The sequence below is a fragment of the Myxine glutinosa genome, chromosome 8, assembly GCF_964187855.1.
Source record: "Myxine glutinosa chromosome 8, kmMyxGlut1.1, whole genome shotgun sequence".
NCBI lineage: Eukaryota > Metazoa > Chordata > Myxini > Myxiniformes > Myxinidae > Myxine > Myxine glutinosa.
This window is the reverse complement of record NC_136268.1, coordinates 7,975,373-7,996,394: the sequence shown is the minus strand read 5'-3', so window position 1 is coordinate 7,996,394 and position 21,022 is coordinate 7,975,373. Positions and strand designations below refer to the sequence as shown.

The following is a 21,022-nucleotide window of genomic DNA, read 5'->3' as shown; positions in this document are numbered from 1 at the left end:
GTCCATTGTATAATTCAAATAAACATAAATGCAAATTTCGCATGTGGAAAAGTAAGTACACCCCTACATTTATCACGACTTCAAATACCTAAAATTAGAATCAGGTGCACCAGCTCAGGTGCAAATGATTAGAACATCGTTAGAGAGGATCTTGGAGGAACCTGTCTTATTTAAACCTCAGACATATAGTTTGGTTTGCTCTTTGTTGTTGAAGTGTGCGGCGTCACCATGCCGAGATCAAAAGAGCTCTCTGAGGCCTTCAGAAAGAAGGTTATAGATGCCTACAAGTCTGGGAAGGGATTTAAAAAGATCTCCAAACAATTTGAAATCAATCATTCGACTGTCCGGAAGATCATCTACAAGTGGAGAAGATTCCAAACAACTGCCAACTTGTTCAGGCCAGGCCGCCCCAGCAAGTTGAGCCCGAGAGCAGACCGCAAGATGCTGAAAGAAGTCTCAAAGAACCCCAGAATGTCATCACGGGAACTACAGGTAGCTCTTGCCACTGTTGATGTCAAAGTGCACGAGTCTACCATTAGAAAGAGGCTGCACAACTTTAATCTACATGGGAGGTGTGCCAGGAGGAAACCTTTGCTGTCCAGAAAGAACACCAGGGAAAGACTAAAGTTTGCCAATGAACACCGAGGCAAAGACCAGCACTTCTGGAACAATGTGCTCTGGACAGATGAGTCAAAGGTAGAGCTATTTGGCCACAGTACCAGAAGACATGTTTGGCGAAAACCAAAGACAGCATTTGACCACAAGAACCTGATACCAACTGTAAAGCGTGGTGGTGGAAATATTATGGTTTGGGGCAGCTTTGCTGCATCAGGGCCTGGGCATCTCACCATCATAGAATCCACTTTGAATTCTTCATTGTACCAGAGGGTGCTTGAGGATAATGTGAGGCCATCTGTCGGAGAGTTGAAGCTCAACCGAAGGTGGACCTTGCAACATGACAATGACCCTAAACATACCAGTAAATCCACCAAGGAATGGCTTAAAAAAAGAAATGGAGGGTTCTGGAATGGCCAAGTCAAAGCCCGGATCTAAAGCCCATCGAGATGTTGTGGGGGGATTTGAAACGAGCTGTGCATGCAAGAAACCCCTCAAACATCGCACAGCTGAAAGAATTCTGCATGGACGAGTGGGCAAAAAATTTCTCCCAGTCGATGTCAGAGACTGCTAGACAGTTATAAGAAACGCCTACTTGAGGTTGTTTCTGCCAAAGGGGGCAATACCACCTATTAGAGCCAAGGGTGTACTTACTTTTTCCACATGCGAAATTTGCATTTATGTTTATTTAAATTATATATTACGGACTACAAAATGTAAATGTTTCATGATATTTGTTATATTATATCACCTTTATCTATCAATATTGTTGAAATAAAGATCAAATAGCTGTATGTTGATATATGTTGAAAAAGTCAAAACTTCACATGGGGTGTACTTACTTTTTCACGTGACTGTAGTTGCAGTGCATGTGGTAGGGAAAACAGGGTGAGGCAGGTGGTGTAAAAACCTGAACAAGTGTGAATGTTGGAATTAGAGGGAGAGAGGGAGAGAGATGGAGAGAGATGGAGAGGTGGAGATGGAGATGGAGAAGTGGAGAGAAAGATAAATAAAGATAGAAGAGAAGAGATATATTTCCAAATGACTTTATGATAATGGATGACATGACCAGAGCAGTGTGTGTTTTTGCACGTACATGTGTGTGCACGTCACATAACCTTTCCACAGAAGCATTTGGTTACATGAAGCTGGGGTGCAGTTACCAATCACACGACCCTTTTATTCCATTACAAAACCGGGGCTGTGTTCTTCGAACCGATGCAAAGCACACCAAGTTTATGTGTTTTTCAATGTACAAATACATGTAATTAGAAAGAAATGGACATTTATATCTTCATATACACGTTTTTTCGGGTGTTTGTTGGGCGTTCATAGTATCTCATTCATATAAATTTTTGAATATCTCACGTGTCTTAGTCGAGGATTTTCACATAATTATGTCTTTATCATAAATAGAGACAGCATTAGTCACAGTTGATGTTTTATTTCAAGGAACATGCACACGTCTGTAGAAGGACCTTCATAAAGGACAAGTTTGATAGGAGATAATAGGACAAAGAGGACTGATAAACATATAATTATATCGCTCAAAACTAAACAAGCTCTCAACATTCGATATAAAAGAAAGAACTCTTGCTATTCGGATGAAATATCAGGAAGAAAGAATTGTGACATCTCATAGCAGGACACCGATGCACAAATCTTTGATTAGTGTGGAAAACGGGATCTACTTAGAATGGTCTCGAGATGGTCATGAATTGGGGATTGACCAATGAAGAAGAGTTGTGTCGTCAGAAAGAGTCAAGGAGTCAAAAAGTCAAATCGCCCCGTTATGAGAGTCGTGTCAGACTAACCCTGCATTCTTGCTTCCACATCAAATGTGAGCATGCTCATAAATGTCGAAAGACTCTCCAAGGCACAATACAAAGTTTTAAATTTAAAGACTGCCAATTCAGGTTCAGTCATTGTTTAGTTTTATCACAGACTATCTGTTAATAATACGTTGCTGTGTTCATTTCAGAACGCCTTCAGCTGATCCTCGTAGTACTCCTCATTGGCCTGGTCGTGCTTATACTCTTCATTCTGTGCTGTATCTGCTACAAGAGGAAAACTGGTCGGTACAGTGGAATGGAAGGATTCTGGAAGAGAGAAGTCGGTAAGGAAGTTTCTCTTGGAATTAAAAAATTAAATTGTTAACAATGCTTGCTGTAAGGATATTCTGGAAGAGAGAAGTCGGTAAAGAAGTTTCTCTTGGAATTAAAAAATTATATTGTTAACAATGCTTGCTGGAAGGATATTCTGGAAGAGAGAAGTCGGTAAGGAAGTTTCTCTTGGAATTAAAAAATTATATTGTTAACAATGCTTGCTGGAAGGATATTCTGGAAGAGAGAAGCCAGTAAGGAAGTTTCTCTTGGAATTAAAAAATTGAATTGTTAACAATGCTTGCTGTAAAGATATTCTGGAAGAGAGAAGTCGGTAAGGAAGTTTCTCTTGGAATTAAATTTTTTTATTGTTAACAATGCTTGCTGTAAAGATATTCTGGAAGAGAGAAGTCGGTAAGGAAGTTTCTCTTGGAATTAAAAAATTAAATTGTTAACAATGCTTGCTGTGAGGATATTCTGGAAGAGAGAAGTCGGTAAAGAAGTTTCTCTTGGAATTAAAAAATTATATTGTTAACAATGCTTGCTGGAAGGATATTCTGGAAGAGAGAAGTCGGTAAGGAAGTTTCTCTTGGAATTAAAAAATTGAATTGTTAACAATGCTTGCTGTAAAGATATTCTGGAAGAGAGAAGTCGGTAAGGAAGTTTCTCTTGGAATAACAAAATTAAATTGTTAACAATGCTTGCTGTAAAGATATTCTGGAAGAGAGAAGTCGGTAAGGAAGTTTCTCTTGGAATTAAATTTTTTTATTGTTAACAATGCTTGCTGTAAAGATATTCTGGAAGAGAGAAGTCGGCAAGGAAGTTTCTCTTGGAATTAAAAAATTAAATTGTTAACAATGCTTGCTGTGAGGATATTCTGGAAGAGAGAAGTCGGTAAGGAAGTTTCTCTTGGAATTAAAAAATTAAATTGTTAGCAATGCTTGCTGTGAGGATATTCTGGAAGCGAGAACTCGGTAAGGAAGTTTCTCTTGGAATAAAAAAATTAAATTGTTAACAATGCTTGCTGTAAGGATATTCTGGAAGAGAGAAGTCGGTAAAGAAGTTTCTCTTGGAATTAAAAAATTATATTGTTAACAATGCTTGCTGTAAAGATATTCTTGAAGAGAGAAGTCGGTAAGGAAGTTTATCTTGGAATTAAAAAATTAAATTGTTAACAATGCTTGCTGTAAGGACATTCTGGAAGCAAGAACTCAGTAAGGAAGTTTCTCTTGGAATAAAAAAATTATATTGTTAACAATGCTTGCTGGAAGGATATTCTGGAAGAGAGAAGTCGGTAAAGATGTTTCTCTTGGAATTAAAAAAATTATATTGTTAACAATGCTTGCTGTAAAGATATTCTGGAAGAGAGAAGTCGGTAAGGAAGTTTCTCTTGGAATTAAAAAATTAAATTGTTAACAATGCTTGCTGGAAGGATATTCTGGAAGCGAGAACTCGGTAAGGAAGTTGCTCTTGGAATTAAAAAATTAAATTGTTAACAATGCTTGCTGTAAGGATATTCTGGAAGAGAGAAGTCGGTAAGGAAGTTTCTCTTGGAATAAAAAAAAATTAAATTGTTAACAATGCTTGCTGTAAGGATATTCTGGAAGAGAGAAGTTGGTAAGGAAGTTTCCTTTGGAATAAAAAAATTAAATTGTTAACAATGTTTGCTGTAAAGATATTCTGGAAGAGAGAAGTCGGTAAGGAAGTTTCTCTTGGAATAACAAAATTAAATTGTTAACAATGCTTGCTGTAAAGATATTCTGGAAGAGAGACGTCGGTAAGGAAGTTTTTCTTGGAATAAAATAATTAAATTGTTAACAATGCTTGCTGTAAGGATATTCTGGAAGAGAGAAGTCGGTAAGGAAGTTTCTCTTGGAATTAACAAATTAAATTGTTAACAATGCTTGCTGTAAGGATATTGTGGAAGAGAGAAGACGGTGAGGAAGTTTCTCTTGGAATTAAAAAATTAAATTGTTAACAATGCTTGCTGGAAGGATATTCTGGAAGAGAGAAGTCGGTAAGGAAGTTTCTCTTGGAATTAAAAAATTGAATTGTTAACAATGCTTGCTGTAAAGATATTCTGGAAGAGAGAAGTCGGTAAGGAAGTTTCTCTTGGAATTAAATTTTTTTATTGTTAACAATGCTTGCTGTAAAGATATTCTGGAAGAGAGAAGTCGGAAAGGAAGTTTGTCTTGGAATGAAAAAATTAAATAGTTAACAACGCTTGCTGTGAGGATATTCTGGAAGAGAGAAGTCGGTAAGGAAGTTTCTCTTGGAATTAAAAAATTAAATTGTTAGCAATGCTTGCTGTGAGGATATTCTGGAAGAGAGATGTCCGTAAGGAAGTTTCTCTTGGAATTAAAAAATTATATTGTTAACAATGCTTGCTGGAAGGATATTCTGGAAGAGAGAAGTCGGTAAGGAAGTTTCTCTTGGAATTAAAAAATTAAATTGTTAACAATGCTTGCTGTAAGGATATTCTGGAAGAGAGATGTCCGTAAGGAAGTTTCTCTTGGAATAAAAAAATTATATTGTTAACAATGCTTGCTGGAAGGATATTCTGGAAGAGAGAAGTCGGTAAAGAAGTTTCTCTTGGAATTAAAAAATTAAATTGTTAACAATGCTTGCTGTGAAGATATTCTGGAAGAGAGAAGTCGTTAAGGAAGTTTCTCTTGGAATTAAAAAAATTATATTGTTAATGCTTGCTGTAAAGATATTCTGGAAGAGAGAAGTCGGTAAGGAAGTTTCTCTTGGAATTAAAAAATGAAATTGTTAACAATGCTTGCTGGAAGGATATTCTGGAAGCGAGAACTCGGTAAGGAAGTTGCTCTTGGAATTAAAAAATTAAATTGTTAACAATGCTTGCTGTAAGGATATTCTGGAAGAGAGAAGTCGGTAAGGAAGTTTCTCTTGGAATAACAAAATTAAATTGTTAACAATGCTTGCTGTAAAGATATTCTGGAAGAGAGAAGTCGGTAAGGAAGTTTCTCTTGGAATAACAAAATTAAATTGTTAACAATGCTTGCTGTAAAGATATTCTGGAAGAGAGACTTCGGTAAGGAAGTTTTTCTTGGAATAAAATAATTAAATTGTTAACAATGCTTGCTGTAAGGATATTCTGGAAGAGAGAAGTCGGTAAGGAAGTTTCTCTTGGAATTAACAAATTAAATTGTTAACAATGCTTGCTGTAAGGATATTCTGGAAGAGAGAAGTCGGTAAGGAAGTTTCTCTTGGAATTAAAAAATTAAATTGTTAACAATGCTTGCTGTAAGGATATTGTGGAAGAGAGAAGTCGGTGAGGAAGTTTCTCTTGGAATTAAAAAATTAAATTGTTAACAATGCTTGCTGTAAGGATATTCTGCAAGTGAGAAGTCGGTAAGGAAGTTTCTCTTCGAAAAAAAAAAAAATTAAACTGTTAACAATGCTTGCTGTAAGGATATTCTGGAAGAGAGAAGTTGGTAAGGAAGTTTCTCTTGGAATAAAAAAATTAAATTGTTAACAGTGCTTGCTGTAAAGATATTCTGGAAGAGAGAAGTCGGTGAGGAAGTTTCTCTTGGAATTAAAAAAATAAATTGTAAGAATGCTTGCTGTAAGGATATTCTGGAAGAGAGAAGTAGGTAAGGAAGTTTCTCTTGGAATAATTTTTTTTTTTAATTGTTAACAATGCTTGCTGTAAGGATATTCTAGAAGAGAAGTCGGTAAGGAAGTTTCTCTTGGAATTAACAAATTAAATTGTGAACAATGCTTGCTGTAAGGATATTCTGGAAGAGAGAAGTCGGTAAGGAAGTTTCTTGGAATTAACAAATTAAATTGTTAACAATGCTTGCTGTAAGGATATTCTGGAAGAGAGAAGTCAGTAAGGAAGTTTCTCTTGGAATTAACAAATTAAATTGTTAACAATGCTTGCTGTAAGGATATTCTAGAAGAGAGAAGTCGGTAAGGAAGTTTCTCTTGGAATTAACAAATTAAATTGTGAACAATGCTTGCTGTAAGGATATTCTGGAAGAGAGAAGTCGGTAAGGAAGTTTCTCTTGAAATTAAAAAATTAAATTGTTAACAATGCTTGCTGTAAGGATATTCTGGAAGAGAGAAGTCAGTAAGGAAGTGTCTCTTGGAATTAACAAATTAAATTGTGAACAATGCTTGCTGTAAGGATATTCTGGAAGAGAGAAGTCGGTAAGGAAGTTTCTCTTGAAATAAAAAAATTAAATTGTTAACAATGCTTGCTGTAAGGATATTCTGGAAGCGAGAAGTCGGTAAAGAAGTTTCTCTCACTGCAGGCAGGTAGGTGGTCTTTCTGTCTTCTACCGACTCCACTCTAGCCTTGCTCCCCCTGCTCTGTCTGTGCCCTGTCCCCCAAATATTCCAGTAGGATGCACAAGATCTGACAGCAACCCTCTTCTGGTGAAACTGCCAAAATCAAGACTCTGCTCACCTTCATTCTTTCATTCCTATTTACTCCCGCCTCTGGAACAAACTCCCTCACTCTCTTCAATCCCACTCCTTCAGCCAGGTCTTTAAAACAGCTGTTCACCACCATCTCTTTTCGTCCCCCATCCAATACCTTGATAAACTACATGACCAAAAGTATGTGGAAACCCCCTTCTAATGAGTGGATTCGGCTGTTTCAGTCACACCCATTGCTGACAGGTATATATAATCAAGCACACAGCCATGCAATCTCCATAGACAAACTTTGGCAGTAGAATGGAATGGGCCATACTGAAGAGCTCAGCGGCTTTCAACATGGCACCGTCATGGAATGCCACCTTTCCAACAAATCAGTTCATCAAATTTCTGCCCTGCTGGAGCTGCGCCGGTCAACTGTAAGTGCTGTTATTGTGAAATGGAAACGTCTAGGAGCAACAGCAGCTCAGCTGTGAAGTGGTAGGCCCCACAAGCTCACAGAACGGGACCGCCGAGTGCTGACGCGTGTAGTGTGTAAAAATCGTCTGTCCTCGGTTGCAACACTCACTACGAAGTTCCAAACTGCCTCTGGAAGAAACGTCAGCACACCAACTGTTCGTCGGGAGCTTCATGAAATGGGTTTTCATGGCCGAGCAGCCGCACACAAGCCTAAGATCACCATGCGCAATGCCAAGCGTCGGCTGGAGTGGTGTAAAGCTTGCCGGCATTGGACTCTGGAGCAGTGGAAACGTGTTCTCTCGAGTGATGAATCACGCTTCACCATCTGGCAGTCCGACGAATGAATCGAGGTTTGGTGGATGCCAGGAGAACGCTACCTGCCCAAATGCATAGTACCAACTGCAAAGTTTGGTGGAGGAGCAATAATGGTCTGGGGCTGTTTTTCATAGTTCGGACTAGGCCCCTTAGTTCCAGTGAAGGAAAATCTTAACGCTACAGCATACAATGACATTCTAGATGATTGTGTGCTTCCAACTTTGTGGCAACAGTTTGGGGAAGGCCCTTTCCTGTTTCAGCGTGACAAAGCCCCCATGCACAAAGCGCGGTCCATACAGAAAAGGTTTGTCGAGATCGGTGTGGAAGAACTTGACTTGCCTGCACAGAGCCCTGACCTCAACCCCATCAAACACCTTTGGGATGAATTGGAACGCCAACAGCGAGCCTGGCCTAATTGCCCAACATCAGTGCCAGACCTCACCAATCAATGCTCTTGTGGCCGAATGGAAACAAATCCCCGTAGCAATGTTCCAACATCTAGTGGAAAGCCTTCCCAGAAGAGTGGAGGCTGTTATAGCGGCAAAGGGGGGACCAACTCTATATTAATGCCCATGATTTTGGAATGAGATGTTTGATGTTCGGGTGTGCACATACTTTTGGTCATGTTGTGTATTTTCCACCTCGGGTAATACAAATCCAAATCCACCTTTTTCAATCACCGACTTCATTCCTGAAATTCCTAGTAGTGTTCATTTGTTTTATACTTCTGCGGGAAAAAATGGCTTCTAATGGCGGTTCTATATAAATCCTAAAACATGTATAAACTAGAATCCGGGCACTCGGTAGAGCGCATACCTTCGCCGCAGCTACTGTTCTGTACTTGGCATGGGAGTGTATGCGATGTGAAACTTTATGTGAAATGCGATCGATTTTTAAAAATCAGAATTTGAGCAAATCTGTTTCATTCGTCTGTTAATATGCCTCCCCGATTGACAAATCTGCAATTTGAATTTCATTTGAGGTTGAAATGATTGCGGGAGATCGCGTTATAGTGATGACGTCTTGGATGGACATCCTCTTCTTCAGTCGCTCATAACTTTGAGTGAAATACGATCGAGTTAAAAATAGTCAGAATTTGAGCAAATCTGTTTCATTCGTTTGTTAATATGCCTCATCTCTTGACAAATCTGCAATTATAATTTTTTTTGAGGTTGAAATGATCGCGGGAGATTGCGTTATAGTGATGACGTCCTGGATGGACATCTTCTTCTTCAGTCGCGCATAACTTTGAGTGAAATACGATCGAGTTAAAAATAGTCAGAATTTGAGCAAATCTGTTTCATTCGTTTGTTAATATGCCTCATCTATTGTCAAATCTGCAATTATAATTTTTTTTGAGGTTGAAATGATCGCGGGAGATCGCGTTATAGTGATGACGTCCTGGATGGACATCTTCTTCTTCAGTCGCTCATAACTTTGAGTGAAATACGATCGAGTTAAAAATAGTCAGAATTTGAGCAAATCTGTTTCCCAAAATCTAATCAAATGTGTCCCGTATAATAACCAATCATCCCACCAAATTTCATGCAATTCGGTTGAATACTTTTTGAGTTATGCGATTAACATACACACACACAGACATACAAATAAATACACAGCGATCAAAACATAACCTTCCGCTTTTGCGAAGGTAACAAAATAATGCTACATGGAATCAACACAAGTTCAACTCGAGAGTTCATAGAACAGGATACCCCACACACAGTGTTTAAGTATATACTTCAATTTTAATAAGATAATGATTTTAAATATCGATAAAAAACATTCCTGAAGTTTAGCGTTACTGAAGCAGTCTTAGACACGACCCTATCTAACATATCAAGGTACTGCTAAACTAGAGGTTATTGGAAGTATTAGGAAGACGATTTGTGTATTCTACAGTGTTCAAGCATATAATTCAATGCAAATCAGGGTTTAAAGAGGTTTAAAGTCATTTAAATAAATTAATTCTGGGATTTACCACCGTTTTACCCTGCGGCTACTATATCACCTTATCTAACACATTACATTACTTATTCGTGCCTGTTGTTTGTGTCCTTTATGATGTTTCCTGTTTGGAATGATTTAAAACTTTATTTCACTGCCAGGCAGACAGATAGAGTAAAAAATCATCTCACACCTCTCATCGCATACACGATCGGGACAAAACAAGGTAACAAGAAATGCCAACAAACTAAATAGTTTTTGTATCTTGCAGTCTATGATCATCAGGACTACAAGCCTCGCAGAACCTACATAAACCACATTTACGAGATGGAAAACGACCTGGAGATTCCGCATCACGTCCCGATGAAATGATAATGGCAATGTTCATCAATCATGAAGCAGAGCAGTTTCCAATGAGAATGAAGGATTTGAAATATTTTGTTACACTGTATGATGTACATAGGATCAGAAAACCCACACAAAGATTCAAAACAGAGACTCTGCAATTTTGATATCATTGTTGTTCTTGCATATGTTGTACCATGGCATCATGAAAGATTCGCACAAGTGTAACGTTTCAACATTCAACCAGTGATAAGCGAATTATAAACAACACTGTAGGGCAGCCATTATTAGCATCACCTGCTCCCGAAGGTATGGGAGAGGTTATTGTAATATGGCTGTGTCCGTGTGTGTGTGCGTGTCAGCAAATGCAGACACGCAGATCTATTTCAAATTCAGTAGATGATTCATTTATAGATCTACTGGAATCTATATACCCCACATGCATTGTTAAATACAGTACTGTATTTAGTCTTGTTATTTATTAGCTCCACTACGGAAGGTGGATGGAGGTTATGTCTTCACTCATTACTGTCTGTCTGTGAGCAGGATATCTCAAAAAGTTATGAACGGATTCGGACACAACTTGGTGGACAGGTTGGGTGTGTGACAAGGAAGAATTGATTCAGTTTTGGTGAAGATCCGAATTCGGATTCCAGAATTTTAAAATATTTTAAGTGATTCTTCACCATTGAGAGATGGAACCAAAAACGATTTATATCAGATTTTAGAAAGTTGGAGACGAGTTGTGACAAAATTAGGTGGATGAGTTAGTTGGTTTGGGTCAGGTGGGGATGCAGATCTGGCCTATCAGTGGGATACAAACCGTAAAATGTTTTGCTGGCAGAGACATGTACTGATTTAGTGCCGTTCTAGTTTATCATTTGTTAGTCATTTGATATATGACAATGATGATGAAGCACAATATGTTTGTTTAATTAACTTTTATTGAGATTAGTGAATCATTTCACAAAATTTACTCCAATGTTGAACTTGTCGATGGTGATCCGAACTCCATTTTTAACGTGCAATGAGTTACACAACGATATGTCATTCTTAATGATACCAAGATGAAAGGCACAAGTTTATAACGCTACAAATTGGCATTTCTTCGTATCAACGGAAAACCTTTTGCGCTCTTGATTGGCGAGTTAAATCAAACGCACAGCATCACATCATCATCATTCAAGTAATCCATTGCACGCGTATCATACAAAATGTAAAGGTGTGTTTGATCATTACATATTTATTTGTTTATTTTTTACAAAAGTCATTGCTTCAGGAAAACAAGAGAATACAACCAGGACAGCCAGCTTAATGAATGATTAAAATGGAAAGTGACACCACTGCTGTCGTTTATCTGTTGGTGAGATTTCTCCAAAAGGAAGTGGTCTTGAGCACATTAATGCTTAGCACTGTGTGGGGTGGTGGGTGTGTCTGTTCATGCGCACCATAACTCAAAAACGAATAGTTGGACAAAGTCACAATTTTTCAAACTGCTTCAGTGTGAGTCAAGAAGAGATGATCTCTGTACCCGCACTTTCGCATGTCAAGGAAGAGATGATCCCTGTTCCTGCACTTGAGGACGTCAAGTAAGAAATGATTCCTGTTCCTGCACCTGAGGACATCAAGGAAGAGATGATTCCTGTACCCGCACCAGCAGACGTTAAGGAAGAGATTATCTCTGTACCCGCACCAGCAGACGTTAAGGAAGAGATTATCCCTGTACCCGCACCAGCAGACATTAAGGAAGAGATGATCTCTGTACCCGCACCAGCAGATGTTAAGGAAGAGATTATGTCTGTACCCGCACTTGCGGACGTTAAGGAAGAGATGATCCCTGTACCCGCACCAGCAGACATTAAGGAAGAGATGATCTCTGTACCCGCACCAGCAGATGTTAAGGAAGAGATTATGTCTGTACCCGCACTTGCGGACGTCAAGGAAGAGATGATCTCTGTACCCACACTTGCGGATGTCAAGGAAGAGATGGATCCCTGTTCCTCAACCTGAGGACATCAAGGAAGAGATTATCTCTGTACCCGCACCAGCAGGCGTTAAGGAAGAGATGATCGCTGTACCCGCACCAGCAGACATTAAGGAAGAGATGATCTCTGTACCCGCACCAACAGATGTTAAGGAAGAGATTATCTCTGTACCCACACTTGCGGACGTCAAGGAAGAGATGATATCTGCACCCACACTTGCGGATGTCAAGGAAGAGATGATCCCTGTTCCTGCACTTGAGGACGTCAAGTAAGAAATTATCCCTGTTCCTACACCTGTGGACATCAGGGGAAGAGATGATCCCTGTGCCCACACCAGCAGACGTCAAGGAAGAGATGATCTCTGTACCCGCACCAGCAGACGTTAAGGAAGAGATGATCTCTGTACCCGCACTTGTGGACATCAAGAAAGAGATGTTCCCTGTACATTCACCAGCAGATGTTAAGGAAGAGATTATCTCTGTACCCGCACTTGAAGACATCAGGGAAGAGACGAACTCTGTACCCGCACTTGTAGACATCAGGGAAGAGACGATCTCTGTACCCGCAATTGCGGACATTGCTTTTTCATACGCGCTAAGCTTCTGTATTTTCCTCGTTTCCACTTTTATTATCTCCTGTCCATCTCCTTTTGCTTGGTGTTTATATTTTGATGTTTTTCTTTCTTCTTGTATCTTTTGTTTATTTATATTTAGCAAATGGTACTTGGTATTGTGCACCAGCACAATTTTAAACTCTGCTGTCGTGTTTTGTGTAAATTTGCTTCCTTGTCATTTTATCCCACTCTACCTATGCTCTTACAAAAGTTTTATTTCAGAAAAATAAAAACAAAGAAAAGTGAGCAGGCTGCTTGGATTTTGGTTGCTTGGATATAAAATAGTTCACCCCGATCATTTACAATAATACTGACCCAGTCCCTTGCCTTCACCCTTTTTTGAAGAAATGGTGGCACCTCAGATGTTCATGGGGTCTGTGCTGGTAGTGACACAACGTTAGGGACAATGCCGCCATAAGCTTGCACTGGGAACACTGGACCGTAATCCACCAGCGCCACTGCTGCTGTAGCTTGCCGGCGGAAGAACAATGAAGGCTCTGATTTCAGCTGGACTGGCGTTTTCTTCAACAACAGACACAGACAGGTGTTCCGCACTCGCCCATTCCATAGTCCCATTTGTGAAGCTCAAAATGCCCCCCTCCTATCTCTCCACTTTCCCCTCACCGCCTCGTTGTTGGAAATGCCTTTTTGGAAAGGCCTCTCTGATACACAACAAACTACCACTAACCACACCATGGTTCGCATCTGCCCTCTACACAGTCATGTTTTTGCCATGCAGCATCAAATCAAGTAGCTCCATTTCCAGAAATTCAGGTCATCATTGTCCTAGCTGAGGGGCTTTATCTAGTGGTCCTTCACGTAGTGATCTTAGGGTGAGGCCTTTCAAATTTTCCTCACCCTTAAGGCATGCTCCAGAAATGTGGTTCCTGTGGAAACAAATATGACTTGGATGTAGCATGTCTCCATTTGGACCAGGTTCCTTGCTTGTACCAGTTAGGCTTCAACATCGTTGTCTGCTGGATCAATTATAACCTTAAAGGAAACTATGCCTCAAATATTCTCATACTCATACACTTGAATCTACTACTTCCTTAACTGCCCCATTTACTTCCATTTTCTTGTGATGATGGCTGGGGGATCTGCCAGAATTCCCACGTCCCATCTACCAGGAATAGTTGGTGGACGTTAAGGTCCCATGGTGTGTCCTTCGCGAAGAGTAGGCAAGCTATATCGCCGGCACCATGAACAAATGCAAAATTCCTGCCCTTAGCTTAGTTGAACCACAGGCCTTTTTCCACTTTGCAGATTTGGGCCAGGCTTCCCAGGGGAAGCCCACAAGAATGTAGGAATAAGTGTGGCCGTTATAATAATAATAATAATAATAATAATAATAATAACAACGCCATCAGCATGTCATGTGAAGAAGAAGCAGTACATCTAGCATTTCCCCTTCGGAGGACACGTTTTGGTTCAAAATTATACGTCGGCAATAATGATAATAGCATAATAATAAAAATAATGTTATTACAAAATAATAATATTAATAATAGCAGTATTAACAATTATAATAGTAGTAATCATAAGGATAATAACATGGCGGAGTCGAAAGCATCATGTGCAAAGCGAGCGTGAAAATATATAATTAAGGCCAAAAGGACTTTGAATACAAGTGGAACTCAACTATGTAGATAGCTACCTGGGCACATGACATTATACCCACCTCCTGTCCCCCTGTTAAAGAGAGAGAGGGGTGGGGGAGAGGCAGAGAGAGTTGGGGCAGATAGAGGGGTGGGACAGAAAGAGAGAGAGAGAGAGGGGTGGGACAGAAAGAGAGAGAGAGAGGAGTGGGGCAGAAAGAGAGAGAGAGAGAGAGAGGAGGGGGTAGGGCAGAAAAAGAGAGAGAGAGGGGTGGGGTAGAAAGAGAGAGAGGGGTGGGGGAGAAAGAGAAAGGGGTGGGGCAGAAAGAGAAAGGTAGGGTAGAGAGAGAAGGGTGGGGGAGAGAGGGTGTGGCAGAAAGAGAGAGAGGAGTGGGGGAGAGACAGAAATGGGTAGGGGAGAGAGAGAAGGGTAGGGGAGAGAGACAAGGGTAGGGGAGAGAGACAAGGGTAGGGGAGAGAGAGAGAAGGGTAGGGGAGAGGGTGTGGCAGAAAGAGAGAGAGAGGAGTGGGGGAGAGACAGCAATGGGTAGGGGAGAGAGAGAAGGGTGCGGGAGAGAGAGAGGGTGTGGCAGAAAGAGAGAGAGAGGAGTGGGGGAGAGAGAGAGAGGGGTGGGGGAGAGAGAGAGGGTGTGGCAGAAAGAGAGAGAGAGGAGTGGGGGAGAGACAGAAATGGGTAGGGGAGAGAGAGAAGGGTGGGGGAGAGAGAGAGGGTGTGGCAGAAAGAGAGAGAGAGAGAGGAGTGGGGGAGAGACAAATGGGTAGGGGAGAGAGAGAGAGAGAGAGAGAGAGGAGTGGGGGAGAGACAAATGGGTAGGGGAGAGAGAGAAGGGTGGGGGAGAGAGAGAGGGTGCGGCAGAAAGAGAGAGAGAGAGGAGTGGGGGAGAGAGAGAGAAGGGTGGGGGAGAGAGAGACAGTGTGGCAGAAAGAGAGAGAGAGAGAGAGAGAGAGAGAGAGAGAGAGAGGAGTGGGGGAGAGAGAGAGAAGGGTGGGGGAGAGAGAGAGAAGGGTAGGGGAGAGAGAGAAGGGTGCGGGAGAGAGAGAAGGGTGGGGGAGAGACAGCAATGGGTAGGGGAGAGAGAGAAGGGTGGGGGAGAGAGAGAAGGGTGGGGGAGAGAGAGAAGGGTGGGGGAGAGACAGCAATGGGTAGGGGAGAGAGAGAAGGGTGGGGGAGAGAGAGAGGGTGTGGCAGAAAGAGAGAGAGGAGTGGGGGAGAGAGCAATGGGTAGGGGAGAGAGAGAAGGGTGTGGGAGAGAGAGAGAGGGTGTGGCAGAAAGAGAGAGAGAGGAGTGGGGGAGAGAGAGAGAAGGGTGGGGGAGAGAGAGAGGGTGTGGCAGAAAGAGAGAGAGAGAGAGGAGTGGGGGAGAGACAAATGGGTAGGGGAGAGAGAGAAGGGTGGGGGAGAGAGAGAGGGTGTGGCAGAAAGAGAGAGAGAGAGGAGTGGGGGAGAGAGAGAGAAGGGTGGGGGAGAGAGAGACAGTGTGGCAGAAAGAGAGAGAGAGGGAGAGAGAGAGAGAGAGAGGAGTGGGGGAGAGAGAGAGAAGGGTGGGGGAGAGAGAGAGAAGGGTAGGGGAGAGAGAGAAGGGTGCGGGAGAGAGAGAAGGGTGCGGGAGAGAGAGAAGGGTGGGGGAGAGACAGCAATGGGTAGGGGAGAGAGAGAAGGGTGGGGGAGAGAGAGAAGGGTGGGGGAGAGAGAGAAGGGTGGGGGAGAGACAGCAATGGGTAGGGGAGAGAGAGAAGGGTGGGGGAGAGAGAGAGGGTGTGGCAGAAAGAGAGAGAGGAGTGGGGGAGAGAGCAATGGGTAGGGGGAGAGAGAGAAGGGTGTGGGAGAGAGAGAGAGGGTGTGGCAGAAAGAGAGAGAGAGGAGTGGGGGAGAGAGAGAGAAGGGTGGGGGAGAGAGAGAGGGTGTGGCAGAAAGAGAGAGAGAGAGAAGGGTGGGGGAGAGAGAGAGGGTGTGGCAGAAAGAGAGAGAGAGAGAAGGGTGGGGGAGAGAGAGAGGGTGTGGCAGAAAGAGAGAGAGAGAGAAGGGTGGGGGAGAGAGAGGGTGTGGCAGAAAGAGAGAGAGAGAGAAGGGTGGGGGAGAGAGAGGGTGTGGCAGAAAGAGAGAGAGAGAGAGAAGGGTGGGGGAGAGAGAGAGGGTGTGGCAGAAAGAGAGAGAGAGAGAAGGGTGGGGGAGAGAGAGAGGGTGTGGCAGAAAGAGAGAGAGAGAGAAGGGTGCGGGAGAGAGAGAGGGTGTGGCAGAAAGAGAGAGAGGAGTGGGGGAGAGACAGAGAGGGTTGGTGATAATCTCCCTTTTACATGTGTACATATCATGCAATGACAACGGGTCGACACCAATCAGATCATTTCCGCCTCCAAGAAATACAAAGTGTGATCAGTTGTGTTGTTGTTGATCAATCAGCACTCTGTAATTAGTGTATGATACTATGAGGACACCAAGAGGATTGAAGATAAAATGTGAACAAAATCAGCGACATACAAACACCCCTTATAGCTTATATGAATGTCTCATGAGATCCTCCGGAGAATTTAATGTTTTGACCACGGTGAAAGATTCTCCACATGGGAATTGTATAACATGAGATTCTATTAGGAGTGGAGGTGGTCCAGTGCACCAACCATTAATTTTTGTATCGTTGTAACCACCATACACAATCCCTTCACCCATTCGTGTTACATCATGCGAATGTTGTTTGGTGCAGTGTCCGGGATGGATTGCTGAACTGGGTCCGGAGACTATCCCGCTCCCAACCCTCATGGGGCCTCAATTTATGTGCAGACATCTCAATTTTGACTAACGAGAAACACCCGCTCCCTACGGGAGCATCTTTGCAAGGAACTTCAATGCAGGAGGAGGCCATGAGGCACATGAAAGTCTGCACAACGGTAGCCAAACTATGGTTGCTTGTCCGTACTCTATCCTCTTTTAAAATGTTGAGCGTCAAGCAAAGAAGCAGCATGTACAATTTTAAAGGTCTTTGGTAGGACTTGGCCAGGGTTCAAACCGCCGACTTCCCACTCTTACCATTGCACCGCCGAGTCTGTCACTGAGTTTAACCATTATGCACATTGAAAACTACAAGGTCACCGGTGCTGCTACCACCAACTAAACAATGATGGACACCATTTGACAAGCAACAGGAAGCGCATACAATTACAATGGACGAATAACCTAATATCTCTTTGCGGTTGAAACAATAGCTGCAGAACATTCTCTTTTGTGAAAGGGTACTCCACGCCGGGTCGGACAAATACGTGCTTAGATATTAATCACCAAAATGTTTCTTAAGCCCCTGTCACACCTTGACGATTTAGCCAGCGTATGCCGACGTATCAAAATTGAGTGCTGGTGCGAGTCATACGCTGGCATACGTCGACAAATTTTGTGCATGCACAAAATTTGTCGACGAGCTCGGCGTACTACGACGTATGCCAGCGTGCTTCAGCGTGCTCTTAACGTAGCCAAATTTTTCATACGTCGGCATACGCTGGCTAAAACGTCAAGGTGCGACAGCGGCCTTAGCTGCAATGTGTTCGGTCGAGTTCCGAGGCAATAACGCACCAACATTGATCGACAAAGTTAACCCAATGAAAATACAATCATCGATTTCCATGCACGTTCTTATGACAAACAGAGCATCACTTACCTTTGCAGACATGCATCGCATTACGCCTTTTTATGTTTGCTTCCTGCAATCAATATACAAACTTCTCCATGAAAAAGCAGCCACCGCAGTGAAAATAAAACTTGATAGTATCATATTGACAACTTGTCTCGAGGATGGAAGATACGAGTTCGAATGATAAACATGACGCAAATGGCATTCCGACAGCATATAGATATGGAAAACAGGAAAGATGTCGTGCAGAGCACGATACTTGCAAAATCTACCCCTCCCGCCCCCTCAAAAACGTTGCCATGGATACATCAAATTGTTCCTTTCATTAAGATTTAAATTGATGATCTTAATCAAAGCTTGGGTCAATCGGATGTGAGTAGATTATTTTTCAGAAGAAAATTGATGATTTTAGAAGTTTGACCGAGAGTTGACCTTTGACCTCAAATCGTTGCTTTCCATATTCAGTGATGCACTCTGCAGTTGCTGTTTAATTCTCAAGTTAATGAGATTAAAATTGATCATTTTTCAGATGAAACTTGATGATTTTATAGGTTTGAGCTCGAGTTGACCTTTGAGCTTTTGATCTCAAAAATAGTTGGTTTCCCAATTTAGTGACTCGATATGCAAATGCTGTTCAACGTTCAAGTCAATCGGATGAAAAATGATAATTTTAGAAATTCGACCTCAAGATAACCTTCGACTTTTTACCTCAAAATTAATAGGCTTCTTCTTTTTGGCCAACTCTACCATTTGGTGAAGATCGGTTTAAAATTGTGACCTGTAGGTGATTGACAAACAGACAGACAGAATAATACACAAGACCAACCAATATACTTGAAAAATCTTTGATTTTGCAAATAATAAAACACATTTTCTCTTTGAGCAGCAGAAGGAGATATTAAAGAAAACAAGAACTGCCACTTCATAACTGCTGGCAGTGATGACCGGTTTCCTCCGCCTTCCCGCTTTCATGGGACACGCTTTGATACAACCCCACTTTGATACAACCCTGCTCGATACAACCCTGCGACATAATCACATATTGTGATTGCAATTAAACCTGCGTCTCGGGTTTTATCACTAAGTGTGAGCCATTGTTGGAGGGAAAGCAAGAGCCTCCATTACAGGCCGATCTGCCATTTTGTCCTCGAAGAGGCTGTCTGCCTGGTGCTTCGTGTTTTGTCATTGGGATTCCCATATCGACATCATTGTGTGGAGCGCTGTTGGTTTCCATATCGGCTTAATCGTTGGTGGACATGGGGCGTGGATTGCGCTCACGTTTTGGGGGATCGTTACCCTGTGCCGCCAGGTGCCCGATCTCTCACCTCGTAACCCCACGTTTGCCGTCGCGCTGACAACTGCCTGTTCTGGTCATTCTGCACGACTTCCACCTTCAACCAGTGTGGGGATTCGTGCAGGGACTTTGGGGAATGTTACATTCCACTCATGTTTGGCGTATCGTGAGTCTATTGCTTTGAGAGCATTGGGGAATGATGGTACTGTAGCGGCTACCACTGGGTTTTCACAATCGCCTTGCACCTATCAAGGACGCGGAGCGATCACCATGCCGGGCTCGTCCAGGACGCCCGGGCAGGCTCGCCCTCAACTTGCCAGGCCGCAGCCAGGACACTGGGCCACGCCCCCTCTCGCCTTTCCTGGGCAAACGCTCCGGGATAATATGTATATATATTGCTGCCCGATAAACGGGCTTATCAGAGTGCCTGAGTGTTTGGTTTGATTAAAGCAACTCGGATGAATTCCAGCTTTTTGTCGCGTCCATTCTTCCGATCGACGTGGGAGCCCCAGCTCCTTCAGTACCATCATATGTATTGTTCATTTGATGCAAGTTATATTTTCATTGTACTTTCTTTCAGAGTGTTTATTGTGTATGTGAGAGTTCTTAATACAATTACTTATTTTGTTCTACAATTGCATTGGTGTGGTTTTACCATGGTTTATTAGAACACTCAGGCAGGTAGGTGGTCTTTCTGTCTTCTACCGACTCCTCTCCGGCCTTGCTCCCCCAGCTCTCTCTGTGCTCTGTCCCCCAAATATTCCTACAGGTCGCACAAGATCTGCCAGCCACCCTCTGATGGTTAAACTGCCGAAATCTTGGCTCTCTGCTCACCTTCACTCTTTCATTCCTCTTTTCTCCCGCCTCTGGAACAAACTCCCACACTCACTTCAATCACACTCCTCCCTCCAGGTCTTTAAAACAGCTGTTCACCACCATCTCTTATCTTCCCCCATCCAAAACCTTGGTCTTTTCTACCCCCACTAATTCACCCCAGATCCACCTTGTTTGAAATTCCAACTTCTTTCCTGGAAGTCCTGGCAGTGTCCATATGTTTTATACCTCTCCCACCCCCCCCCTTCCCATGCCTCCCCCCCAAAGCCCTCTCCCTCCCACAGTTCTCTCGATGTCTCCATGTCTCTCGGTCCCTGCTCTCAAATGTTGTGTTTGTGTCCTTCCCCCTCTCTCCCCATCTTGTCTACCGCTCCCGATGTTATTTGTTTTATGTGTCTGTTTGTCTTTCTGTGTGATTAATGTTCGCTCTTTCACGAGCCTCGATTTTGTGTACAAAAAAAAAAAACAAAAAAAAAAAAACACTCAAAATAACAAATCTTACTGCTGCGTTCCCTCTCGAGACTCTGAGGGGCACCGTAACCAGAGTCTGGGGAGGTAATACGTAATAAAGGTTTCACGTCAATCAATGAAGCAGATCAAGAGATACAAGGGTTTTCAAATTTCTGTTGAATTATTCATCGCTGCCAAACCATGTGACCTATCGCAAATTCCAAAGGGTCATTTTAGCATTCAGACATGGTGTACATAATTGTAAAGTTTTCACTTGATATGATAAAAATAAGGGAAGAGGTGTTTTAAATGTTTATGCTTCAAAACGTCATAGCCCCTAAATCATGTGACTTATGACGTCATGGTCACAATGTTTTGTTCGTCATGGGTATGCGATTATGCATGCAATGTTTGGGCTCG

General features: G+C 42.3%; 2 protein-coding genes across 4 annotated transcripts in view; one reads left to right on the top strand and one right to left on the bottom strand.

The window, feature by feature from the left end:
- The window catches only part of LOC137432237 (anoctamin-4), a 323,734-nt gene that overhangs the window by 83,128 nt on the left and 219,584 nt on the right, over positions 1-21,022 (bottom strand). The window lies entirely within an intron of this gene.
- The window catches only part of LOC137432238 (uncharacterized), a 53,700-nt gene that overhangs the window by 1,643 nt on the left and 31,035 nt on the right, over positions 1-21,022 (top strand). The window contains exons 2-3 of one of the 2 annotated variants that reach the window (XM_068123988.2): positions 2,597-2,731; positions 10,117-12,971. In XM_068123988.2, coding sequence (XP_067980089.2) covers positions 2,597-2,731; positions 10,117-10,217 — 236 coding nt within the window. In that variant the 3' untranslated portion in view covers positions 10,218-12,971. Of the gene's footprint in view, positions 1-2,596; positions 2,732-10,116; positions 12,972-21,022 lie in introns of those variants that run through there. The other variant, XM_068123987.2, reaches the window with a different exon arrangement.